At 42.6% G+C, this 27,995-nt stretch overlaps 1 protein-coding gene across 1 annotated transcript; it reads left to right on the plus strand.

Moving 5' to 3' along the window:
* cd109 (CD109 molecule) lies at positions 1-27,918 on the plus strand. Its single transcript, XM_085771681.1, has 33 exons — positions 1-89; positions 627-796; positions 926-954; positions 2,056-2,292; positions 3,687-3,812; positions 4,569-4,608; positions 4,696-4,777; positions 4,862-4,955; positions 5,117-5,258; positions 5,357-5,466; positions 5,572-5,820; positions 7,067-7,168; positions 7,248-7,310; positions 7,596-7,769; positions 8,654-8,806; positions 9,814-9,903; positions 10,564-10,633; positions 10,731-10,836; positions 11,347-11,464; positions 11,654-11,767; positions 12,697-12,915; positions 13,742-13,883; positions 14,928-15,104; positions 16,012-16,093; positions 16,188-16,416; positions 18,616-18,787; positions 19,393-19,583; positions 20,734-20,892; positions 21,865-21,933; positions 23,080-23,228; positions 25,563-25,719; positions 26,850-26,952; positions 27,722-27,918. The coding sequence occupies exons 1-33, from the start codon at positions 1-3 to the stop codon at positions 27,913-27,915; spliced, it is 4,401 nt and encodes a 1,466-aa protein (XP_085627807.1). The 3' UTR covers positions 27,916-27,918.
* Positions 27,919-27,995: the final 77 nt, after the last annotated feature.

The following is a 27,995-nucleotide window of genomic DNA, read 5'->3' on the forward strand; positions in this document are numbered from 1 at the left end:
ATGGCGTCTCTGCAGCTGTGTGGCCTCCTCAGCCTCGGCCTCGGCCTTGTTGTGCTGTCGGCCGCCCAGACCACCACCACCACACACAGGTACAGAGGCCGGGGGAGCAAATCTGAGATGTTTAATCTACCGTTAAAATAACATTAGATGCAGATTTCACCTGTATATTGTTGAACTGAGGTTCATATTAACACCAGACGGACTGTGGTGTTGAATAATATAGACTGACAGATGAAGTAAACAGCAGCTCCACCTGTGTAAGAGTCTGATTTGACCAACTTTTATAGGTCATGCTTCATTAGTTCATGTTCAACTTTCCAAATGTGTTTCTTTGTGATGCTAGAACATTTTGTTCTGAACAGCAACACAACTCAGAATCAGATCTGTCACGGTTACAGATGATGAAAGATCACAGTCATGAAAACAGTTCAAGTAGCATGAAGTCATGATGTGAAGATAAGAATTGTTGATCCATTAGTTCAGTAAAATGTTGTATAATGATGCAATGTAATATTTAGAAATCACAGTCAGTGGCCTCCTCCTCCCTCTGACCTTCCTCCTCTTTACCGTTGTTCTTGTTGTTTGTTTGTTTGTTTGTCTGTTTGTTTGTGACCTGTTGACGTCAGCCCGGGCCCCGGGGCCTCCTACCTGCTGCTGGCCCCCAGGTTCCTCCGTCCTGGAGTTCCTCCGTCCGTGTCCGTCTCCGTCCTCGGCTCCTCGTCCGTCAGCGTCTCTGCTCACGTCGTCCATGGAAACCAGACGGTTTCTGGCTCAGAGTCGGTGACGGTGGACGGAGGTAAAACACACGAGTCCACATCGACGTCACAACATCGACTCTCTGATTATTATAATGTATATATATTATATACTGTATATATTATAAGTGATACAGCACACATTTATTCAATTATTTATCTGTTTACAGGCTCAACTAAGCTGCTGACTCTGCCACCTGTAAGTATAACACTATATACAGTAGGCCTATATATATATACAATCTTTTACACATGTCTATATTTCCGTATATTCATATGTATATATGTGTGTATGCATATTTGCGTATGCTTTTTTATATTTCAGATATTCCCATAATATATCACCATATTCATCCAATATCATCATCAAAAAATATTCAACAAAACAATTAATATGTATTCATACTATAAGTAACAGATAAATATTAGTGTTTGTAATGTCAATATGTAATTTTATAATGAACTTTCTTGTCCTCACATACATTTATAAACAGAAATATCATTGTATATTATAGTGTTATTTTAATCTTTCCAAATATTTTACATTTAAATATCAATTCAAGATTATAATTTATACATTATTTTGTTATTATATATGAATATTCATTTGTATCACGAGTAATACATATGAATAGTATAAAATACATGTCATTTTGTAATTAACTTTTTTTTTTACTGTATATATATTACATGACATTATATAAACATTATTATATATTTATGTATTATTTATTTCTTCAAACCCGTTTAGGACCATTGTGATCATATAATGATAATATATATATACCAGTAATATAGTTTTTCTCTGTCGCCCCCTTGTGGCCGCCAGTGAACCTGAGATAAAAACCAGTGTGTATTAAAATCCCAGAGGAGTCGTAGAGGAAATAACAAAGAGAGCAGAATCAAAGTAAAAAGAGAAATGAAGACATGGTTTGTACTAAACAGTCGTTTCCTCCTCCGTCTCTGGTCTCTGTGTTTCCCTCCATCGGTGTTGACAGGTTTCTTGGTCGATGAGCCCAGAACAATCAGTGAGTGTGTGTTTTCACAGCTGGAGGAGAAACTCTCTCCTCTGGAGTGTGAACTGACGCCTTTGAACAGAAATGTGATCTGAGTGAGTCACATGTGGAGCAGAGCAGCTTCTTATCTGCTGCTCGGCTCGGATCGACTCCACAAACACAAACAACACGCTCGCTCTCATTCTTCACTTTCTCACATTTACATATTATTCCTCCTCTGGCGTTGAGTCTCCATGAAAACACCTGAGTCATTTCCTGGTTGAAACTCGAGCTCCATCCTGCAGATCCCAGACGGAGAGTCCAGCTACTGGCACCCCTACACGCTGCAGGTCAACGGTCACGTGGACGGCGTCCAAGTTTTCTCCAACTCCACGGAGCTGCAGTTTCAGCCCAAAAGCCTCTCCACCTTCATCCAGACAGACAAAGTGAACTACCTGCCGGGACAGGTGGTGAAGATCAGAGCCGTGTCCATCCACCCCGATGGTCTGCCCTACGTCGGCCCGGTGGACGTCACCGTCACAGTGAGTCTGACCTCTGACCTCAACTTCTTGTTTATTAGTTTAATAAGGGACAATGTGCAATTACATTAATCATTTAAAGGAAAAAAAAATAAAAGATGGTTGCACCAGATTTAGCTCCCAGCCAAGGGGGCAGTTGTGGGTCTGAGAAGTGAAGCTCACTTCTGCGTTCAAAAAACTGCAATCCCCTCTTCTTCCTCTGGGGGCTGGTGTCAGAAGGGATCATTCCCCATAGACCCCCATGTTAAAATCGCCGACTTTACATCCTCAGTCAACATGTTAAAAGCCTGGTGTCAGAACGTTTTTTCGTCTCAATCGATAGTTTCTACCCCCGCACACACTCTGAGGGGGGGGAATTTTTTTTTAACTCTACCGTTTTACTGTTATTAGGTTAAAATTCTGGCCAATTAGGGCGCGGAAACGTTGAGTGACAGGTCCGAGCAGCTCCGTGGACAGCTGCTTCGAGGCCAGTGGGCGGGTTCTCGGCCGGCCAATCCAACATGGCACTGTTCAGGCCGCCATATTTGAGTCACAAAAACGACTCCCCAAAACCAATGGGTGACGTCACGGACGCTACGTCCATTCTTTTTACAGTCTATGCTCCCAGCTAATTTTCATCTGTAGTCCCTACACATAAAAGTAGTAAAATAGCTAGAATGCTAGAATTTAGATTATCTGCTTCAAATCAATCAGAATATCCCCAAATTTCACAAATTATATGCACTTATAGTACAATAAAATCATATACTGTGTGTAACCTCTCAGCTCTCGATCTATTTTATAAAATATATGGGCAGCACATGTATCCAACCCATACAAATATGTTTATTTATATGATGGATATGCGTTATGTAAATATATATAGTACATCCCACTGACTGACCATCAGAAAACATAAAATTAAATCCAATCAAATCAAGCACCTTTGTGCAAATTATAATAAAATATCATAAAAATATCTTTTAATGTTTAAATTAAAGAGAATTGATGAGAAAACAATATAAAATCATACAGAATATTACATACAAATGTTTAAATTGACTTGCATGTGTAGCTCTACAACATTAGCGTATGTGTTCACAACATATATCATATTTATAGAAATTTTAATGTGTATTCTATTTGTTGTATGTTTTTTTTTACCTTATACTTTTAAATAGAGGATCCAATATGTATTATGATATGTGACATATGTTGTACGGTGAGAAAGCATCATATTTATACAGATTTTATTGTGTTATAAACGTGTAGCTTCATATATCCAGAGTATTCGATGTGTGATAATAATGTCCCAACCACATCAGGCAGCTATTATATTTATTATATTTATATGATTATAAACTCCTCTACTGGTGGATCATGATGAGTTTTTCTCCTTCTTCTTCTGTCTGATCCAGGACCCGAGGGGAAACGTCCTCAGACAGTGGTCGTCTGTGGACGGCGTCCTCGGGGTCGTGTCCAAACAGTTCCAGCTGTCGGACAACCCTCCTCTGGGTGAATGGACCATCTTCACTAAAGTCAAAGTAAGAGTGTTAAAGGAATAGTTCAACATTTTGGCAAATTGGCCCATTGCCATAATCCCTATAGTCATAGCAGTAGGTTCGTTACCTTTAATTGTCGGTGCAAGCTATTTTTAGAACGGCGGAGCAGAGCCGCGAGCTGCTCAGAGCTACGCTACGGAGGCTCATTATGGGATTTCTTGGTTTCCCTCATCAAACTCATCAAATACACAATCCAACAACTCCACAACGCTCTGGTGGACAAGTTGTGAGCTGCACATTCACCACGCTATGAGATAATAACACAACGTTACCACACAGAGTTGTTTTAGAGGGAAATTCATGCAAAACCGCTGATGCACATTTCCGTTGGGTGCAGTTTTTCATCAAGCAGTCTCTGCATTTACATCTAAAACAACTCTGTCTGGTAACGTTGTGTTATTATCTCATAGTGTGGTGAATGTGCAGCTCACAACTTGTCCACCAGAGCGTTGTGGAGTTGTTGGATTGTGTATTTGATGAGTTTGATGAGGGAAACCAAGAAATCCCATAATGAGCCTCCGTAGCGTAGCTCTGAGCAGCTCGCGGCTCTGCTCCGCCGTTCTAAAAATAGCTTGCACCGACAATTAAAGGTAACAAACCTACTAAAACTATAGGGATTATGGCAATGGGCCAATTTGCCAATGTTGAACCATCCCTTTAAGATCCAGGCTTTAACCAGGACTGTACGAGCTGCAGGTGGCGCTATAAAAAGGCGTTTATGTTGTGTTTGTTTTCTAGGGGGCTTCAGCTGGGCAGCACTTCACCGTGGCTCATTATGGTCTGTGCAGTTTCTCTTTATCTCTATGTTGCACAGTGAAGCTCTGTTATTAAACACAACATTAATGTCTCCATCGTGTTGTTGCAGTGCTGCCAAAGTTTGAGGTTGTGATCAAAGCTCCAGATGTGATTTACCACAAGGACCGTCTGGAGGGCTCCGTCACAGCCAAGTGAGACCTCTGCTCCATCCCGTCAGGTGTTTGATTTACAGGTTGAAATATTAATGATCTCCATTGGTTTGTTCTCATCCTCAGGTATTTGTACGGGAAACCAGTTCAGGGACGAATGAACGTAACGTTCCTTTATCACTTTCATGGTGTCATGGAGGTTTACAGCGAAGACAGAACGGTGCGTGATGGATGAATATGTCGATGTTTGGAGTTTAATATCAACCAACAAACTTGTTTTCTCCACTCATCGAATAATCATTGGACTGAGAAACACAAGGAATTTAAGTGGAAATAAGAAAAACAAATATATTTGATTACATGATTATTATTTTGTTTTAGTTCGATGGCACCGAGGATTTCACGTACAGCGTTCCCACCTACGATCTAATGAATCAACCGGCTATGAAGATGGTTTTCTACGACGAAAACATGAAGAAGGAATTTGTGACGATCAAGGTTCATGTGACTGAACACTTGACAGGTAATCAGGCTCATTCGTTCATTAATGTGACTTCCTGTTTGTTTGGACGACTTTGTGAAGCATCACTAAACTAACTGTGGGTGTTTCTCCTCCTCCAGGTCTCACACACAACTCAACAGCAACGGTGTCTTTGGCAAAACACAAATATAAGCTTTCATTTTTTGCTTATCCCAAAATATTGAGGCCATCTGTAATTTTTACCACCAGGGTAAGAAAAACAGCATGTCTTATAGATTTACCTGTATATACAAATGAAACATTTCAATTAAAACACATATTGCTGATCAGTTCATTCATTCTTTTTTTTTTGTAGTTGAAAATATGCACATACGACGGCCAACCACCGTCGATGGAGGATCTGCAGAAGGTTATTCAAGTGTCAGTGATGCAACGAAAACAAAGTCCCTGGAGTTGGAAAATGGAGGCGATGGAGGAAATGATTCCTCGGTCGTCACACCCAGAGGAGACCACACACAAAGAGATGGAGTATCTTGTTCCTGCAGACGGAGTCATAACCATTATCATCCCAGTCCTGAACGACACTGGAACTCTCACTATTGATGTGAGTCATGATGACACAAACAACAGGAACAACACACTGTAAAACTATAATGATTATAGTGATATAGATATAGATAAAGATATATTTCATAAAAACATGGTGATAATTCTATACAATTAATATTTATTGTGCAGTTTGAACACAACATCTCGTAGGAATAACCTGTAATGTAAAGCAAAGTATCGTCTGCATAGAGGAGAAACAAAGAGTCACATTTTCACAGTTCCAGTGTCGATGAGGTCAATCACACAGGTTTTGAATTCATTCAAAATAGTGCTGGGCATAGATTATTTTTTTTAAATCTAGACTAATATCACTGCAATCTTGGAGTTAAAATAGATTAATCTAGATTAAAATACTATGTTGACCCAGCTCCCAGACCCAAGTTTGAGAATAGATTAACGGCGATAATTTTCTCGCAGAACACCGTTAACGGCCCAGCACTAATTCAAAACCAAACTGTTTTTTTAAAAAGTCAACTACAGAACCTTTAAGGGATAGTTCACCCAAAATTCAAATTTCTCTCATTATCTACTCACCCTCATGTCGACTAAGGGTCGGGAGAAGTTTCAGAGTCCTCCGTGCCTTCTCTGAGTTACAGCGGGGCTCCGTGCAGCAGTGGATGTCCATATGGCGGTCGCAAACGGGGCTCACTTTTATTCGTCCAAAAAGACACACCAAAAAACATCCAAATACCTCCATGCTGCTCGTCTGTGATGTCCCTCTTGTATTGAAGCCCCGACATGAGAAATTGTTACGAAAAAATTTAAACAAGTCTATATTTTAAGCTTGTTTGAAGCGGAAGCTCCTAGTGTCTCGGTTCACTGCTTTGCCTGTGACAGTGCAAATCGCAAAAGATTTGAGACTGAGACACTGGGAGCTTTCACTTCAAACAAGCTTAAAATATGGACTTCTTTAATTTTTTTCTTAATTTCTCCTGTCGGGCTTCAATACAAGAAGGACATTACAGACGAGCAGTATGAAGGTATTTGGATGTTTTTTGGTGTGTCTTTTGGACAAAGAAAAGTGAGCCCCGTTTGCAACCGTCATATGGACATGCAGTGCTGCGCAGACCCCCCCTGTAACTTCAAAAAGGCACGGAGGACTCTGAAACTTCTCCCAACCCTTAGTCGAAATTTGAATTTTGGGTGAACTATCACTTTAAGAAGATTTTCTTCAACTTTATTTAACAATACAATAGAAATCAGAAGTCTTTTTCATGTATTATTTATAAATGTATTTCCAGGCGTCCATTGAGGACACCCAAAACACTCTGCAGCTCTACAGGAGCTACACCTCCCCCAGTGACTCGTACCTGCAGGTCCAGAGACCAGTCACACCCCCAGAGGTAAACACATGAATAAACACTGATCACACAGTGTTTTGTCTTGGGTTGGATATACCGTCACCATCTTTTCTTCTTTCAGGTCGGTTCACCGCTCATGCTGCGCGTCAAGGGGAACTTTGCGATAACTGAGATTCACTACATCGTAAGAAACTGAAGATGATATTCAAAATATTTGTTTGTAATGTTTTCTGTTTTACTTTTCTGTTTTTGTGTGCGTTTAATTTGCACATGTTCTTTTCTACACTTTATCAACATGATTGCTATAAATAATTGTGGTATATTGATGTGTTGATGAAAAGAAAACAAGAACATTTGTTATGATACATTCGATAGTCACATTATGTCTGTAAATCTTCTTAGACCTCAAATATTCTGCCGTACCAAACCATGTATAACACCTGGTTCCCACCTGGTTGTGTGTGTGCAGGTGAAGTCCAGAGGTCAGGTGGTTTCTGCTGGGAAAAGCTCTGAGTACCTGAACCTGGTCCCAGAGATCTCCTGGGCTCCTCTGGCCTGTATCATCGTCTACTGTGTTCACCCTGATGGAGAGATCATCAACGACGTCCTCCAGCTGCCCCTCACTCACACTCTACACAACACGGTGATTCTCAGTCCTTCTTTTGGATACATTATTTACTCCCTATATTATGTTAGTACTGTAGTATTATAGGAGCAGCCTGATTGATCAGTCCAGATTGAGTCAATCACAAGTTTGTGACATGTTTAGAAAAAGGGGACACGTTTGACTTTATTCACAGAGCAGAAGACGATTTACTCAACTGAATCACACATCTTCACAAATAAAAATAGATAATTTATCACTTAAAACATCGTCAGACAGAGCTCAGCTAATGACACTGTTATGTGGTCAAAAAGTAAAAATCTACTACTTTAATTAATTCAAATAGGTATATAGGAATTCCTCAGTTGACACCTTCATCAAAACATACATATTTTAAAGTGAATACCTATGTATTCTTTAAATAAAGTCATGCTTTTGTTTGATTATAAGGGATTTTATAGATGTATCAGTTACACTTTACAATAAGGGTCCCTTAATTAACATTAGTTAGTACATTATTAAGCAGCAATATATAAACTAATGTGTTAATTAATGCTGAGTAATGCATACATAATGATAACTAATTACATTATTCAACTTTTAAATTTATTAACTAACTTGGAGTAGTAAACATGAATTAACTGCTTACTAATAGGCTACATTAATTAATGTGTTTCCTAATCCTAAGTAATACATAATAATAACTTAATAATGTACTAACTAACGTTAATTAAGGGACCCTTATTGTAAAGTGTTACCGATGTTATCTGTCTTGAACTTTGATCATATGATGATGCAAAGACACGATTCCCCTCTGAAAACCAAAACGCCATCGTCCCCGTTACCTGACGTGACAGGATTCAAACTGGTGCTTGAACCCTTGTGATGAAATGATGGTTATATACAGTATGTGTGATTGGCAGGTGTCTCTGAGCTGGAGCAGCGCCATGAGCAGACCAGGTGAGGAAGTCGACCTGAAGGTCACAGCGAAGGAGCCGGGCACCCTGGTCGGGATCCTGGTGGTCGACAAGGCCACGCAGTGGGCGGGGTCACACAACGACATCACACCAGAGAGGGTGAGGGACAGATTTACTTACTATTTATTATTACCTGTATTATCTTTAATGAGCCTGTGTTGGTTTCTTTTTTCGTTATCATGGGATTGAGGATGTGTTCGTGAGTCTTAGGCCTAGTCCACACGAACACGGGTATTTTTGAAACCAAACTTTTATGGAAAATTCGCGTCCACACCACCGGTGTGATAAAAAATAACTCTGTCCGTCAAAATCCGTCTCAAACAATGTCATGTGCATTCCAAAGCAGTAGATGGCGATATCACTCCTAACAGGAAAGAAGCTGTAACTTGTACAGAGAGAGTGGAGGCCAAACAAGTCCTCTCTGGTGGAGGCTCAAACTGACCGGCACCGAGAGTCCGCGCTACTAACACACTCCACCCGTAATCTCTTGTTTATGACAGATACGAAAATACACACATCGATCCACTGATTGATTCTGAAAGGCTCCATTGAAAACAAATCTACAGGACGGGAGGAACCACACATGAAGCTAAAACCGGAGTTTTCTAAAAAGTTCACCCTGGACTCCGGTTACAAAAAACTCCGGTTTCAGGAGCCACAACTGCGGTTACGTGTGGACGAAAGGCCAAACCGTGTAGAGAAACACACGGTTTCAAAAATACCCGCGTTCGTGTGGACGGCCCCTTAGTCTTAGTGAAGTCTTAACTCACGTGTGTCTTGTTGTGTAAAGTCTGTGGTGCGTTTGTTGTCGTGACACGTTGTCGTTTACATCGCTCCATACAATGATACCTCCAGCTTCTATAACTCTGCACGGTCTTCCCCGGTTTCAGCAGTAACAGTTCTCCATCTTTACATTCACCCGCCTGCAGGTACATCCATGAAACCCAACCTGCAGCATCCAGTATCTGTTCAGTGTTTAATCAGCCCAGCTCGGTCAAACTGGTTTTAAACAATAAGTGCTGCGTTTGTGTCCCACCAAGTGTTGTTTGCCTTTGTGGACTTTAACAATAGCTGCTGTGAAAAAGGTGCTGGTGTGGTTTTCACAGGTGCTGGAGGAGATGAATCAGTACAGTGGCTCCATGGCCGACGCCCACTCTGACATGCTGACAATGGGAGACCCGTACTCTGTCTTCAAGGTTAGCTTTGGTTAGAAGATATGTATCCTGTTTCCATCTGAACTCTGGGCCAATCAGCAGTTTTCTCCATGACTGACTAGTTAAACACTTTGTTCCTTCAATGCATCGTGGGAATAATGATAATAAACCAGTTTGCTTTACTCCAGTTGTGTTCATCTGGGTCTTAAACAGAAAATATGTATAGTTACATTTAATCAAAACTAGTACTTCTATTTGGTATCATCAATAGGCAAGGCAAGGCAAGGCAATTTTATTTGTATAGCCCCTTTTAACAGGGAAAATACTTATCATTACTGTCCTAAATTTTGAAATCTCTAACTTTTGTCCTTTACAAAGTAATAATATCCAATCCAATCCATTTTACTTATAAAGCACAATTTTAAATAAACACAAAGGTTTCCTAATTGCTGTACAGTAAAATAAAAACCATAAAACATAATAAAAAGACAAAATAGTAAAGATAAAATACACAATAAAACATAGTAAATAGATAGACTGTCCACCCCAGATACAATATCTTTGCACATAAAATCAACAACCTACATTAGCTCAGAGTTAATCCTCTCTGTAACTTGAGTCTGTGTCCATTGAAGCTGTTCAGGTTGTTTTTTTTTCATCTATCTGGAGTGAACTGTGTTTTCCTCCCTCGTCTTCCTGCAGACCTGTGACCTTGTGGTTCTGACTGATGCCTCTTTGCACATGATGAAACATCCAATGCAACCTGAATTTCGTAAGTTTTAATAATCAACTATGCACAAAAGCTCACTCTCACACTCACTTAAGTACTGTGTATAAGCTAACGAAACTGATGCTCATCTTCTAAACAGCAGGGGAGGCAATATTTCCCATGGTGGAGAACATGCAGCAGCAGCAGGAACCACGAGAGCGCTGGAACTTCCCAGAGACCTGGATATGGCTCGACACCAACACAGGGTGAATCCTCAGAGAAATAGTCTCATGGATACCTCTTCTCTTTTCCCCCAAAAGACCTGAGAACAAAAAATATTCAATATTAGACAATCACAAAAACCTTCACACCTAGCACAACAACACGTCTTACTGGCAGGACACTAAACTGACATTTGAGTGACAACTTGGGGCATTGATACTACCGTTTCAGTGATAAAATGTTTTACACAAACACAATCAGGAGACTTCAGGGTAAACAATATATAACTTTGTGAGGCGGTGTGCATGTGAAGCAGACAAGCCAGTCATGGGGTTTCATTTCCACTTATCAGCCTCATATTTATATATTTTGACTTTCAAACCAAAGTGAACAAGAGCAGTGACTAAAACTGAACATTTACAAAGAGGGAAATGTGTATTTCACTTTTCATATTTCACCTTTTGTGGGTCTGCTTTTGCAAAGTATAAAACTGACCCTTGATATTAAACCATTGGTTTTTTTAATTAAAAACATCTTTCTCATCTTCATGGCAGTGATTCAGACACAGCAACGATGACTCTGACTGTACCTGACAGCATCACGACCTGGTCCGCCACCGCCTTCGTCATGTCTAAGTACCAGGGCCTGGGCATCGTAAAGAAGCCTGCAGAGGTTTTTATATCAGCTCACTGACTTCCCTTTAAATGGCAAATAATAACTCAGAGTTATAGCTTTGCAATTTGAGTTATTTTCTTATTTCTATATTCGGCCTCTCTAATCTTAAATAACAAAAACATCACTTGATGGTTTTATTATTAGTGCCCCGTCAGTTTTAACACTGTTGTTGTGATGTCCCTGCAGCTCGAAGTCTTCCAGGATTTCTTCCTGTCCTTGAACCTGCCGGCCTACATCATCCGAGGGGAGGAGCTGCTGCTGGAGATCATCCTGTTCAACTACCTGCAGCAGGACGTGCAGGTCAGTGTGCTGCTCCTCACACAAGATGAACAGCTGGATGAACAGTCAAGACATTCAGAGAGTCAGAAAGTAACATGTTCACACGATCTGACACCTGCAAAAATAATAATTGAATAATAATGAGAAGGGTAAACTGAACTAAACTGGGTTAAAGTGACACATGAGGCCTGTAGACAACAGTTATAAAAGAAGTAGAGTTTTAAAAGTTTGGAAACGCCTCATAAACTCTGAGGTCAGTGGGTGCACTGAGCCATGTTTCCAAAAGGGATCTTCACCCACGGTCCAGCTTCCTCTGACTCAGCTAAAGATTTCAGGATATTCCCATGAATATTTTTTACAGCGCTTGTTTGCCCATGATTCCTCTCATTACCACGTCTCAGGGGACCAATTAAGACGGAGACGTTGGAGGATGAAGGAATAGAAGAGAAGTGGCTATAAAAGGGAAATAGTTGAGGAGAACATTGAGGGGACTTTTGGGGATTAGTCATCATCGTTTCTATTGAGGGGTGGTCACACAGAGGAAGATCTCCCAGAGGAGGCTGCACAGTCAGTATGAGACCGGCAGGATGAATGTGTGATATATGTCAGTGTGTACTGTCTGTACCATCAGCAGGTGTTGGATTACAGGCGTGCCTTAAATCTGGTTCACAGGGTTAGTGAGGTTGTTCAGGCATCAGGTTGCTTCAGTATAATGTGGCATCGTCTGAAGAAACGACACAGACACGGGAACTCTTTCATCTTTAAATCCTTCAACACACAAGAGTTTCATAAAAGATCATATCAGGCCCTGAAAGAGCCGCTGCTCTCATAATTATTTCTTTAATTTGATATTTGGTTACAACAACGTGTTCCTTTTTGTTTCCTCCCATGCTATTTGTTCCTGGCTGAATGTGATCTGGGTGTTTTTCTCTCGTCCTCTTTGTTGCCAGGTCATGGTGATCGTGGCAGAGAGCGACACGTTTGACTTTGTCTTCCCCGACAATGAGGAGCTGTCCATGCCCAGTGTTCGCAGGGTGTCCGTGGGGAGAGAGAGCGGGACGTCCGTCCTCGTTCCCATCAGGCCCAAAGTCCTCGGAGAGATCCCCATTTCTGTGAAGGCGATGGCGGCGGCGGCTTCAGACCGGGTCCGCAAGACGGTGCTGGTCAAGGTGACAGAGAGGGAATCACACACTAGACCCAAATAACTCAATATATGTCACATTAAAGACCTAATTTATGTGTTAATTGAGTATTTCTTCAATTTTATCCCCATCATAATCGACCTTTAACTGCGTCCTGTAAAGGATGAAGCCGCTGAATTCAGATTCAACTATAAACTGCTAGTTCAGAACCACTGCATTTGTGTTAGACACTTATTTATTTATTGGATCTCCATTAGCACCAGCACATTAGCTTGGCTATTCTTCCTGGACTCCAAACATTCAGTCAAAGTTGACCACTATTCCTCCAGGTACATCAAGGATAAAGTAGAACAAAACAGCTAACACAATCCCAACACACGGATACAATCACACAGTAGACACAGAGATACGTATAACACAAGACACGATACACCACCTGTACAATACAATCAAGAATCAATAAATATACACGTACAAGGGGAAGGCAACACAATAAAACATACAAAAACTTAAATAGTAATCTCATAGGGCAGGGAAGAGAACAGGCACCTCATCATGTACATCATAGACACTGATCTGTTAGCTCTGATGCTCTGATGGATTAACCAGCCAGTGAAGTGAGAAGTCAGATCTTCAGCATCTTGCTCAACAGCACAAACCAGAGCTGGTGAGAGTTGAAGCTGTCACACTGTGTTTATGGAGCTGTCCGTCAAAAACTGCTGCTCCAAAACAACTAGAGAAAAACTCCTCTAAATCTTGACCCACTTTCACAGTTCTGACTTTCCCAGAAATATTACTCACTGTGTTTGTCTGTTTGTGTGTGTGTGTGTGTGTGTGTGTTGGGCTCCTGCAGGCCGAGGGACTGGAGCAGACGTTCTCCACCTCGCTGCTGTTCGAGGTTTTCCCGCCGCAGCCGGTCGTTACCAGACACGTCGCGTTCACCCTCCCGGAAGACGTGGTGGAGGGCAGCGCCAGGGCCGAGCTGACGGCCGTCGGTACGTAAACACAACCTGCTGGGAACCAGACTGAGCCTCAGACCACCTGAGGCCTGAGGACCGGTCCTGTAAACAACAGGACAGGAGAAGAAAACAGACGACAAACCAACGACAAAACAAAAACAAAACAAAAAAACAACATAACGTATGAGCCAAGGTTCAGCTCAGCCAGTAAACTACTGCCTCTAAACTGTTTATATACTGTATATATATTAATAAAAGTCTCTGGTCCAGTGGTGCACAAACACATATATACATGTAAATATCATCTGCATAGAAACATCAGAAATCTGTAGATCTATAAATGCTAATGTCAGGAAAAGACACAGGAGGGAATTCAACAGAGATAGATATATAGATAGATAGATAGATAGATAGATAGATAGATAGATAGATAGATAGATAGATAGATAGATAGATAGATAGATAGATAGATAGATCAGTCATTGTGACAGATGCGTGCTCTGCAGACTTAAAGGAAAGTGAAACATGTGTAATTAATAGATTGAGACATAACTCACTCTTTGTTGTTGTGGCTGCAGACAACACAAACCTGCAGAGTGACACACACATGGACTCCAGCACGTCTGACTGATCAGACACACGTGTGCTACACAACATGGGTCATAATAACCCAGAGGTCGTCGCTTCATGTTTTGAGGGCGATGAAAACATGAAACACACGTGTTCAAACAGAGAAGCTGCTGCACTGGTACTTTTCCATGTAACAAGCTGCAGACGGTTCAGCGTGAAAACACGGGTGCGACACAACACGCAGCAGCAGCAGCTGAGCTGAACCTGGATCAGATTTATGACTCCAGTCCAACCCAGGGATCCTGTGGGGTTAAAGGTTAATTATCAGTCAGACAGGGTTCAGCTCAGTGAAGGTTGGCCAGCGTCATCATGCTACATGCTACAGCTGTTCACAAAAGGCATCAACAGCTGTTTACAATGTGTTTGTTAAGTATTTTGTTTTAAAACTAATGATGCTTGATGCTGTGACTTCGGCTCAGTCTATTTTGTCTTGTTTCCATGGTGACGAAGGCGACATCCTGGGCCCGTCCATCAGCGGCCTGGATGCTCTGATCCTGATGCCTCACGGCTGCGGCGAACAGAACATGATCAACTTTGCTCCGAACGTCTACGTCCTGCAGTACCTGAACGCCACGGGACAGACGAGCCCGGACGCCACCGAGCGAGCCCTGGACTACATGATGAAAGGTAGGACCGCGGATTACATCACAGTGATGTAAGAGGTTGTGGCCTCATAATGAAATAACATGTAATTGACTTGACTGGACAGTTTTTTCATATATTCTCTATCTATCTGTTCACTTTAGGGAGACCAGAAATAGAATGGTTTCTGATCATGCCAGTTAACATGTAGTTTTTCACAATAGGTGTAGCATTGTTTGGAGACAGCCTGTAGCTTTCCAGTAGCTAGTAGAAAGGCTATCTTGGACTCAAATGGAAGCTTATGAATTAAGGAAATTTTCTATATACATGTTAAGCATAGATATATAAAGTACTGAAAAATAATAATTTTCATGAGAATTTGTCAGGCGAACAGTACTTTTTTTGGTCTTTTTTGGGATGTTGAGGGTGATATCTTAAAATCGAGTTGCAACAAACCCCAGAATCTTTTTTTCATGCCTCCCCCTATGTGTCAAGATAATCTCTGCCAAATTTTATAGTTGCATGACTATTTATGCCATTGTAGTACCTAAATATTTGCATTTACATAATTTCGCCAGCAAAATTACCCAAGAAAGGGGTTTTGGGCCCCTGTAGCTTTCCAGCAGCTAGTTGACCGGGTTGTCCACCCAGGTTTTAATCCTTTAAGTTCCTAGATATCATTTCTGGTGTCAAACCTTTTACAACGCTCCGTGTCCGTTTTTCAAAAAACTGGGATTTTGCCCCCTGGGTATATCTCGACAGCCTGAGTCTGAAATCTGTCAAACTTTTATTACGTCTTTTTACAAACAATCAGAAGATTATGGAATGACCAGAAAACATTTGCACAGAAACAAAATCAACTCTTATGAGACGGAATAACTTCCTGACAAGTTATTTTTGAGTCCATAAAATAATCAAGTGAATGTTTATGGTCTCCACTGTCTGTCCTCAGGTTACGAGCGGGAGCTGTCCTATCAGAGGGCGGATGGCTCCTTCAGTGCCTTCGGAGAACAGGATTCATCTGGAAGCACCTGGTGTGTTATAAAGTGCTTCACACACCTGGATTGTATGAATATAAATGTAAACAGCATCTCAGAAACTCTGATAAGACGGACTCTGTCTCCTCAGGCTGACGGCGTTCGTGCTGAGGTGTTTCCTGCAGGCGCGTCCGTTCATCAGCATCGACGCCAACGTGCTGCACCGAGCCGTGGCCTGGCTGGTGACCCATCAGGGGGCGGACGGGAGGTTCGAGGAGCCCGGCCGGGTCATCCACACCGAGCTCCAGGGAGGACAGGACGGGCCCGTCTCCCTCACGGCCTACGTCCTCATCGCCCTGCTGGAGGACGGTGGCATCAGGGTGAGAGACACTGCAGCCAACAGACTGAGTTTAGAGCGCCAATGAAACACCAATACACCACCAAGAAAACATCAATTACACACCAATACACCACCAAGAAAACATCAATAAAATGCCAATACACCACCCAGAAAACACCAATAAAACACCAATGTACCACCAATAAAACACCAATACACCACCAAGAAAACATCAATGAAACACCAATACGCCACCAAGAAAACGTTAATAAAACACCAATACACCACCAAGAAAACACCAAGAAAACGCCAATATATCACCAAGAAAACATCAATAAAACACCAATGTACCACCAATAAAACACCAATACACCACCAAGAAAACGTTAATAAAACACCAATACACCACCAATAAAACGCCAATACACCACCAAGAAAACATCAATAAAACACCAATACACCACCAAGAAAACATCAATGAAACACCAATACACTACCAAGAAAACATCAATGAAACACCAATACACCACCAAGAAAACACCAATAAAACGCCAATATATGACCAAGAAAACACCAATACATCACCAAGAAAACATCAATGAAACACCAATACACCACCAAGAAAACATCAATGAAACACTAGTACACCACCAAGAAAACATCGATAAAACACCAATACACCACCAAGAAAACATAGATAAAACACAAAACACCAATACACCACCAAGAAAACATAGATAAAACACAAAACACCAATACACCACCAAGAAAACATCAATGAAACACCAATACACCACCAAGAAAACATCAATGAAACACCATGAAAACACCAATGTACTGCCAATGAAACACCAATGTAATACCAAGAAAACATCAACGAAACACCAATACACCATCAAGAAAACATCAATAAAACACCAATACACCATCAAGAAAACATCAATGAAACACCAATACAACATCAAGAAAACATCAATGAAACACCAATACACCATAAGGAAAACATCAATGAAACACCAATACAACATCAAGAAAACGCCAATGAAACACCAATGTACCACCAAGAATTCATCAATAAAACACCAATACACCACCAAGAAAACATCAATGAAACACCAATACACCACCAAGAAAACACCAATACACCACCAAGAAAACATCAATGAAACACCAATACACCACCAAGAAAACACCAATACATCACCAAGAAAACATAAATGAAACACCAATACATCACCAAGAAAACATAAATGAAACACCAATACACCACCAAGAAAACATCAATGAAACACTAGTACACCACCAAGAAAACATCGATAAAACACAAAACACCAATACACCACCAAGAAAACATAGATAAAACACAAAACACCAATACACCACCAAGAAAACATCAATGAAACACCATGAAAACACCAATGTACTGCCAATGAAACACCAATGTAATACCAAGAAAACATCAACGAAACACCAATACACCACCTTGAAAACATCAATAAAACACCAATACACCACCATGAAAACATCAATGAAACACCAATACAACATCAAGAAATCATCAATGAAACACTAATACACCATCAAGAAAACATCAATGAAACACCAATACAACATCAAGAAAACGCCAATGAAACACCAATGTACCACCAAGAATTCATCAATAAAACACCAATACACCACCAAGAAAGCATCAACGAAACACCAATACACCACCAAGAAAACACCAATGTACCGCCAAGAAAACACCAATAAAACGCCAATGAAACATCAATGTAATACCAAGAAAACATCAATAATACACCAATACACCACCAAGAAAACATCAATAAAACACCAATACACCACCAAGAAAAGTTTGTTTCAGTCAAAGAACGTGTGTCCTGGCAGTTGGAGACAAAAGTGTTGAATAATAAAGAGGGGAAACTTTGTCAAAGCATCAAGAAAAGACACAATGCTCCAATAATATCTGTTTAGTAAACACCAATGACTCCATAATTTCAGGATGAAGCTTCAATATTTTTATAATTGTCAACAAATTTAATGACAGCGCCTAAACTATGAAGAATTCAACTTTACTCAAACAGGAGGAAATTGTTTAGTTTAGTTAAAATTTGGACTGATTGTTTGACTTGATCTTGGTTTATTTGGTTTACGTCTGTTTACACCCACAGGGATGAATAATGTTGGATTGTAACGTCTCATTACACTGTGTCTGTTTGCCCTGCTCTCTGTCTGTCAGGCTCAGTATGGCACTCATGTGTCTGAAGCTCTGCTCTTCCTGGAGACTCGTCTGGCTCTGGGCGTCCCCGGCAACTACAGCCTCAGCCTGGTCACCTACGCCCTGGCTCTGTCCGGCAGCTCCAGCGCCGACCTGGCTCTGAGCGAGCTGATTGGACGAGCAGAGATGAGAGGTAACGGCTGATTTGTTCCCTCTTCCTGAGCTCTAATGGTGCCTTCATGTGCTACGGTAATTATAGTAAATACCAAAAGACGACGTGAAAAGTCCACATGAACACCCTCTCATGTGGTATTTTCCACTGGGCAACTCGTAGAATGTTTTGATGCCCGAGCTGCCGAGATGAAAATAACCTTTGACCTTTTCAACATGGCGGCGAGCAACGCAAGATTCGTTAATGGTAAGCAAGGCAAGCCTTTAGAAAACAGTTAACAGCTATTCACTTTATGTATGCGTTCATGTACAGTAAAAACACTTTTAAAAAGCTAGCCAAATATAGCCAGTGCTAAATCTCCATGAATATTAATATTTACCGTTTGAGTTTTGATAATTCATCTTCTTGCTGTAAGAGATGAACTAGGCAATCCAAGATTGTTTTATCCAAGATTGTCCACCATCTTTATTTTCTCTGTACAACAACAAAAGCACATGAACACAACGCACTAATAAATACCAGGTCACAAGTGGAAAATACCATCTGTACCATAGCACATGAAGGCAGCATAAGCATGGAAGACACGATCAGCTATACCACTTCCTGTTTTCCCCTCTGTGGTTTAGACGGCGTGCCCACCTGGTCCTCCCCGGGCGCCGGCCTGTCGTCGTCGTGGCAACCTCGCTCGGCAGACGTGGAGATGGCGGCGTACGTGCTGCTCGCTCAGCACAGGCTGGGTCACGTGGCCGAAGGTCTGGACCTCATGAAGTGGCTCAGTCAGCAGAGGAACCACCGGGGAGGATTCGGAAGCACTCAGGTTCAGATCTCAATACCACACACACACACACACACACACACACATGATCAGCACTTCCTGTGACTTTTTGATGTCACAACAGAGCAGTCGCCAAGCCCCGCCCACCTACAGTTCAAGATATGAGACCTTAAAGGGATAGTTCACCCAACATTCAAATTTCACTCATTATCTACTCACCCTCGCAGTATTTGTCCATATAATGGTTGTCAATGGATACCAACTTTCTTCGTCCAAAAAGACACACCAAAAAACATCCAAATACCTCCATACTGCTTGTCTGTAATGTTCCTCTTGTATTGAAGCCCCGACATGAGAAATTGTTCCACCGGTCAGTGCAAATCTCGCGTGATTTGCACAGACACAGGAAGAGCAGTGAACTGAGACACTGGGAGCTTCCGCTACAAACAAGATTTTAATATAGACTTACTTAATTTTTTTTGTAACAATTTCTCATGTTGGGGCTTCAATACAAGACAGACATTACAGGCGAGCTGTGTGGAGGTATTTGGATGTTTTTTGGTGTGTCTTTTTGGACGAAGAAAGTTGGTATCCATTGACAACCATTATATGGACAAATACTGCTGCGTGGACCCCCCCGTAACTCAGAGAAGGAACGGAGGACTCTGAAAATTCTCACAGTCCTTAGTCCACATGAGGGTGAGTAGATAATGAGTGAAATTTGAATTTTGGGTGAACTATCCCTTTAAGATATGAGACCTTAAAGTATTTGAGACTTGCACATTTCAGACATCTGAGTTCATGCAAAAGAAGAAATTCCCTTCTGTGTCATCTGAGCCTGATGTCTGTGGTCGTCTGCTGACTGAACTGTAATTAATCCCTGAACACACACACACACACACACACACACATAAAGGCAAACACGCGTGACAGACGCTGCTGCAGAGAAACTGAAAACATGTAAATAACGTGCCAGAGGCTCCAGATACAGAGAATAAAAACAAGCAGGAAGGTTTTTTCTTGTCATCTGTTTGTCCACAGATGCACAGACACGTAGAATGGCAGGAATGATGCAGCCGCACACACACACACACACACAGAAACATACAGATGTGTAAACAGGAAATGAGCAGCAGGATGATCAGATGTTTGAGGTCTGGTCTGGTTCTCTCTCTCTCTCTCTCTCTCTCAGGACACCATCGTGGCTCTTCAGGCTCTCTCCACCTTCGCGGCTCTCGGTGCGTCGCGCGACTACGACATCACCATCAGTGTGAACTCCAACTTCAGCTCCTTCAGCTCCTTCATGCTCCACATCCACCAGGACAACTACCTGGTCCAGCAGAGCCAGCAGGTCCACACACACATTTACACCTGAGATTCAAGATTCATCTGAATCTCTGAAGGGTGGAGCAAGATGGAGGCTCATTCAATGAACTTTATTTTACAGTAACTCCTCATTCACAATGTAGTTGAGCAAAGGAGAAATTACAAAAGGTCACAGAGTCAAGAAGATAAAAGTGTAAAAGGAAACGAAATCACAATTAAAATCAAAAAAGTGACAAAAATAAAACAACAACTAAAGACACAAAATGTTTAAAGGGATAGTTCAACATTTTTGGCAAATTGGCCCATTGCCATAATCCCTATAGTCAGTCAGATAGCAGTAGGGTCATTACCTTTAATTGTCGGTGCAAGCTGTTTTTAGAACGGCGGAGCAGAGCCGTGAGCTGCTCAGAGCTACACTACGGAGGCTCATTATGGGATTTCTTGGTTTCCCTCATCAATCAAACTCATCAAATACACAATCCAACAACTCCACAACGCTCTGGTGGACAAGTTGTGACCTGCACATTCACCACGCTATGAGATAATAACACAACGTTAGGAGCCTATGAGCCTCCGTAGCGTAGCTCTGAGCAGCTCGCCGCTCTGCTCTGCCAAAAAATAACTTGCACTGACAATTAAAGGTAACGAACCTACTGCTATGACTATAGGGATTATGGCAATGGGCCAATTTGCCAAAATGTTGAACTATCCCTTTAAGGATAAATGAACTAAACTAAACAATAATTAAAATATTAAAATAAAGGTGTATGGATCAGTTGAAACATGATAAATTAAAGTTTTCTGCAGGTTGTTCCATGTTGCAGCTGCACAGCTACAGGCTTCACTGTGTTGCCTTCAAGGACCGTGGGACAGTTGCTCAGGAGAAACCTGCTTTACCTCCTGAGCCACAGTGAAAGTACACATTTTGTCCAGATGGTGGCGCCGCAGTGAAACATTAATCCTCTGTCTCTCTCTCTGTCTCTGTGTGGTGTTTCAGGTGGAGCTGCAGCAGCAGGCGGTCAGTCTGGAGGTGACGGCTCAGGGCCGAGGACTCGCTCTGGTTCAGGTACCAGATCAAACTCTGTCAGGTTGAAACACAAACAGCTTCTGGCACAAGGAAACATCTGACATCACAATCTCCTCCTCTTCTTTCTCCTCCTCCTTTATCCTCTTCCTCCTCTTCTTCCTTTCTCTTTCTCCTCCTCTTTCTCCTCCTTTCTCTTTCTCCTCCTCCTCCCTCTCCTTCCTCCTCCTTTTCTTCCTCCTCCTCCTTCTCCTCCTCTCCCTCTCTTCCTCATCCTCCTCTTCCTCCTCCTTTCTCCCCCCCCCCCTCCTCCCTCTCCTCTTTCTCCTCCTTCTCCTCTCTCCTCCTCTTCCTCCTCCATCTCCTCCTCCTCCTCCTCCTCTTCCTCCTCCTCCTCTTTTACCCTCTCCACCTCCTCCACCTCCTCCTCCTCCTCTTCCTCCTCCTCTTCCTCCCTCTCCTCCTCCTCCCCTCCCTCTCTCCTCCTCCTCTTCCTCCTCCTCCCCTCCCTCTCTCCTCCTCCTCTTCCTCCTCCTCCCTCTCCTCTTCCTCCTCCTCCTCCTCTCCCTCCCTATCTTCCTCCTCTCCTCCTCTTCCTCCTCCTCCTCCTCCCCTCCCTCTCTCCTCCTCCTCTTCCTCCTTTCTCTTTCTCCTCCTCCTCCTCCTCTTCTTTCTCCTCCTCTCTCCTCCCTCTCCCCCTCCTCCTTTCTCTTCCTCCTCCTCCTCCTCCTCTTCCTCATCCTCTCCCTCCTTTCTCTTTCTCCTCCTCCTTCTCTTCTTTCTCCTCCTCTCTCCTCCTCCCCCTCCTCCTCTTCCTCCTTCTCTTCCTCCCTCTCCTCACTCCTCCTCTCTCCTCCTCCTCCTCCTCTTCCTCCTCCTCCCCCTCCTCTTCCTCCTCTTCCTCCTCCTCTCCTCCCCCTCCTACGCCACCTTTTCCTCCTCTTCTTCCTCCTACTTCTCCCCCCCTCCTCCTCCTCCTCCTCCCTCTCCTCCTCCTCTTCCTCCTCCTCTCCTCCTCCTCCTACGCCACCTTTTCCTCCTCTTCTTCCTCCTACTTCTCCTCCTCCCCTCCCTCTCTCCTCCTCCTCCTCCTCCTCCTCTTCCTCCCTCTCCTCTCTCCTCCTCCTCCTCCTCCCTCCCCTCCCTCTCTCCTCCCTCTCCTCCTCTCTCCACCTCCTCCTCCCTCAGCTCAACGTGTTCTACAACATCGGGACCGACCGGCTGACGAGGAGGAAGAGGAGGAGGAGGATGGAGGTTGGTTCCTTCGAGGCGTTCGATCTCTACGTCAGACTGTTTGATACGGAGATGAACTCGGCTCATCTGCACGTCTGCTGGAGGTGAGCAGCTCCTCCCCCTCTGTCTCCTCCTCCCTCCCTCTGACAGGCCTCATGCTGAGAACCACCACTTTATTTTCCCATGATCCATTGCGTCACACCACAACGGAAGTCGGTTTTAGTAGCATTCTAGCGAGCGGCTAACTGGTAGCGTTAGCCACCGGTGTAGGTACCAAATGTGGGGGCTCCGGGCTGCCAAAACCGTTTTGACTAAATCTGATGTTTGTTAAAGCAGAAGTAAGCGATCCGGTCGTTTTGGCTAATGCTGCGTTCCAGGCAGGCTTTTGAAACCGTAAATTACAGCTCCAAGTCACAACTTACGATTTTGTAGCGTTCCAGGCAACCCACTCGTGTTTCTCCGACCTGTTTTACCGGTGAAAGTCACTATAACGACCACTCGTAACTTCTGACCCGTGAACTCGTACCAGATCGAACTGGTACGACTTCACAGGTCGGAAAAACACGAGTTACGGGTTGCCTTGAACGCACCATAACAGTCCTCGTCCCTACGTCGCCACATTCACGGCGTCCCTTGGCTGCACACACAGCCCTGCATGCCGTTCTCTCTCCTCATTAGATAAAACTTGTAGGATACGATAAATGTTTTCTCTTCGGCTCAGAGCAGAGCAGAGTGACTGACAGACCCGTGTTTCAGTCCAAACACTCTATGTAAGTGATTGCTGTCGGAAGATAGAACTATTTAAGACTTATATTAACACAAAAATATCACTTACTTCTGCTTTAAGTCTAAACGAATTATTGAACAAACATTACTATTTCTGTGTGCACGTTTTTGTAATTAGTCATGGTTGTCGTAGTTGTTAGCTTTGCTGCTGCTGACAGCTAAGCTAACAGCAGCAGCAAACTAACACCAGGACGTCAGCTGTCAAAACCCTCCCGTTGTCGGACACGACATGAAACTGCTCCAGTTAGCTCAGTCATGTTGGAACTAGGATATCCGCTGGAAAAAATTTTTTTTTTCATGGCCGTTTATTGAGTTATTGTTTATTGACACTGCTAACGGCTAACAGCTAACGGTTAGCCCAGCTAATCTAAAATGTTTGTTCAACAATTCGTTTTATAGACTTCATAAACATCACAGTAGTAACAACGGTGATATAGTGACGTGAAGCTAAAAACTTGTCCGTATTGTTCTCATTAAAATTACGTGATGATTATAAAAAAAGTCATCATGGCCAATGTCTATCAACCAGTCTATGCTATCAACAATACAGTAACGGTGGAATGGAGTGTCATTCTCCGGAAAGTGGTGGATAGAAATAAAATGTAATTGACTAGACTGGTTATCTTTCCTGTTTGTTCACACGTCTGAAACCTGTCAAACTTTTATCACAAACAACGAGTGAAGATGGAAATCAATGATATTATGAAAAGACCAGAAAACAGCTGCATAGAAACAAAAACAAACAGTTTAGTGTAAATTCCTTCATGAATTAAACTCTTGATGAGACAGAATTGACTTCAGATCATTCATTATACCTTTTGTTTATCCTTTGATCATTCATTATTTAGATTCATTCATAGTTTCATTTTAAATTTATAAACAATTTATCATCAGATAAAAGCTAAATGAAAACAGATTTCAAAATGAAAATGCAAAAAAAAAAAAAAAAATTGGAATAAAAAATACAAAAATGGCTCGATGAATAAATGATGTAATTGAACCAGAGAGATAAAATGCTCCATATTCCTGTGATTATGCTGCGTTCAAGACAACTCAGAGGTCGTAATTCCCAACTCGAAAATTTCCGACTTCCGACATCATTGCGTTCACGCTGCAGGAACTCGGGAGAAAAAAAACATGGATACCTGAAGGAAGTTTGGCGTATTATTGTGGCTCATAGCTGAATACACACAAAAATAAATGCAGCAGTAAATTATGTTTGTTTTGGAGGAGAGGAGACGCTGCAGATGAGTGCACATAATGTTATAGCCTTGATAACCATTAAATGTTATTTCCGTCACATACAAGGAACACAAATTCACACCATACAACAATCACAGCCTAATATAAACATATTTCATATAGGCTACTGCAATAATACACAAAAATATGCATTCAAACCTCAACAAATAACTAAAAATGTCTAAATTCTAACCGTTTAAGACGAGGGCTGCCATGTTTTGATGTTGTCGTGACGTCAAGTCGGAAAGTCGGAGCTCTGATATGATACCTGAGTTTCCGACCTGTAATTTCCGAGTTCAACGCCGTTCAATTCATTTTTTACAACTCGGAGCTCGTGTTTTTCCGACTTCCGAGTTGTCTTGAACGCAGCATTATTAAACCTGTCCATGTCCCATGATGCCTTGCTGCAGCCTGCGGGAGGACGCGGGGCTGAACTCCACTGGGATGGCGATCCTGGAGCTGGGGCTGCTGAGCGGCTTCGCTCTGCTTCCCGACGGCGTCCGGACCGACCAGATGGTGAAGAAGGTGGAGACTCGACCGGGGGCCGTCGTCCTCTACCTGGACTCGGTGGGTGTCTCACACACACACACACACACACACACACACACACAGACACACACACACACACACACACACTGATACACATACGCAGTTGTACATATCCAGAGGATTTGTACTTTACTTGAGTATTAGATTTCTTTGGTACTTATTACTCTTACTTGAATACATTTCCAAGACAAATATTTTTACTTTTACTCGAGTTAATTTCTAGGAAGGGTGAAAAGTACTGGTTACTTTCAGGTCTGCTCTTTTTTTTTTTTTTCTAAAATCCTATTGGACACAAGCTGTGTTTGTCAAAGAAGAAAACTCTTTACTGTGCATTCACACCAAAAGCTTCCAAAGCGTCAAAAACGCTCGAGGGTGGGCGTCAGACAAGACAGATCCGGCAAAAACGGCAAATAAAAACGGCAAATATTTTCAGCCGCTTTGGTCGCTCTTCACGTGACTGACGTCAAAGTTCGATCGCGCTGGTCATTGGGGAGCCGAAGGACAAAAAAAAGGAAAAAAAAGGCAGCCGAAGGACGTCTCTATTCTGACAGGCTGCCGCCGAACCTCGTCATAGCTAATTACCCTAAAGTTAACCGGGCTCAACTTCTCGTCTGGTGAAGCTTTGGACGCTTTGGAAGCGCGGCGACGCCTGTTTACGCTTTGGACGCTCAGTGTCGCTGGCTCTCATTGAAAATTAATTGACTTCCAGCGTTTTGACGCTTTGGAAGCTTTTGGTGTGAACGCACAGTAACCCCTAAAAGCAGCACATCAGTGCAGCTGCTTTCAAAGAGTTAATTCTCAGAAACAAGAGTTAAAAGCTCCTTACATTCATTTAGAAACAATTATAGTCATTCATTGATGTGAAAAATATGAAATTTACTCTTACTCTTATTTTTACTTAAAGTAAATTTAAAAGCATGTACTTGTGGATACTTAAGTACCTTTAAAAGCAAGTACTTTTTTACTCTTACTGGAGTAACATGTTGACTGAACTACTTTTACTTGTAACGGAGTAAATTTTGACCAGTAGTATTTGTACCTTTACTCAAGTACTGGGGTCGAGTACTCTGTCCATCTCTGCACACACGCTGTACCGACGCCTGAGTGTGAATGAACCCTGAGTGTGTGTGTGTGTGTGTGTCTGTCAGGTGACGGTGGAGGAGACGTGTCTGACGGTTCCTCTGCTCCTCGAGCACAAAGTGGCCCAAGTCCAGGACGCCTCCGTCCTCCTCTACGACTACTACGAACCAAGTAAGACAAAAAAATAAAACAACAACTAAAGACACAAGATGTTTAAAGGGATAGTTCAACATTTTTGGCAAATTGGCCCATTGCCATAATCCCTATAGTCTTAGCAGTAGGTTCGTTACCTTTAATTGTCGGTGCAAGCTATTTTTAGAACGGCGGAGCAGAGCGGCGAGCTGCTCAGAGCTACGCTACGGAGGCTCATGGGATTTCTCGGTTTCCCTCATCAAACTCATCAAATACACAATCCAACAACTCCACAACGCTCTGGTGGACAATTTGTGACCTGCACATTCACCACGCTATGAGATAATAACACAACGTTACCACACAGAGTTGTTTTAGAGGGAAATTCATGCAAAACCGCTGATGTGCGTTGCCTTCAGGGACAGTTTTTCATCAAGCAGTCTCTGTATTTCCCTCTAAAACAACTCTGTGTGGTAACGTTGTGTTATTATCTCATAGCGTGGTGAATGTGCAGGTCACAACTTGTCCACCAGAGCGTTGTGGAGTTGTTGGATTGTGTATTTGATGAGTTTGATGAGAGAAACCAAGAAATCCCATGAGCCTCCGTAGCGTAGCTCTGAGCAGCTCACGGCTCTGCTCCGCCGCTCTAAATATTAGCTTGCACTGACAATTAAAGGTAACAAACCTACTGCTAAGACTATAGGGATTATGGCAATGGGCCAATTTGCCAAAAATGTTGAACTATCCCTTTAAATACTGAACAGTGACTCTGTGTGTTGACCTGTCGTCCTCTGTGTCTCTCGTCCAGGACGGAGGGCGGTGAGGACGTACGAGTCCCGATGGAGACGCTACTCGTCCAGCTGCACCTTCTGCGGTCCAGACTGCAGCGAGTGCCGATCGAACGGAAACAACGAGCTCCACGCCGCCGCGCCCAACTTCCTGTTCACCCGTTCACCGCCCGCCCTGCTCCTCCTCCTCCTCCTCTTCACCATCCTCATCTGAAAATAAAAATCAAACAAACCCTATCCACCTATTTCAGGAACATCAAAAGCGTAGCCTGTTTTGCCGGTTTTGCTGGAATT

The sequence above is a fragment of the Trachurus japonicus genome, chromosome 24, assembly GCF_045865225.1.
Source record: "Trachurus japonicus isolate A0001 chromosome 24, Traja_1.0".
NCBI classification, from domain to species: domain Eukaryota; kingdom Metazoa; phylum Chordata; class Actinopteri; order Carangiformes; family Carangidae; genus Trachurus; species Trachurus japonicus.

Excerpts from the sequence above, each read along its gene's own strand:
- cd109 (XM_085771681.1), top strand. The coding sequence starts at position 1 with ATGGCGTCTCTGCAGCTGTGTGGCCTCCTCAGCCTCGGCCTCGGCCTT. Across the intron at positions 3,813-4,568 it reads CCATCTTCACTAAAGTCAAA|GGGGCTTCAGCTGGGCAGCA; the intron begins GTAAGAGTGTTA and ends TTTGTTTTCTAG. Across the intron at positions 11,465-11,653 it reads TCGTAAAGAAGCCTGCAGAG|CTCGAAGTCTTCCAGGATTT; the intron begins GTTTTTATATCA and ends ATGTCCCTGCAG.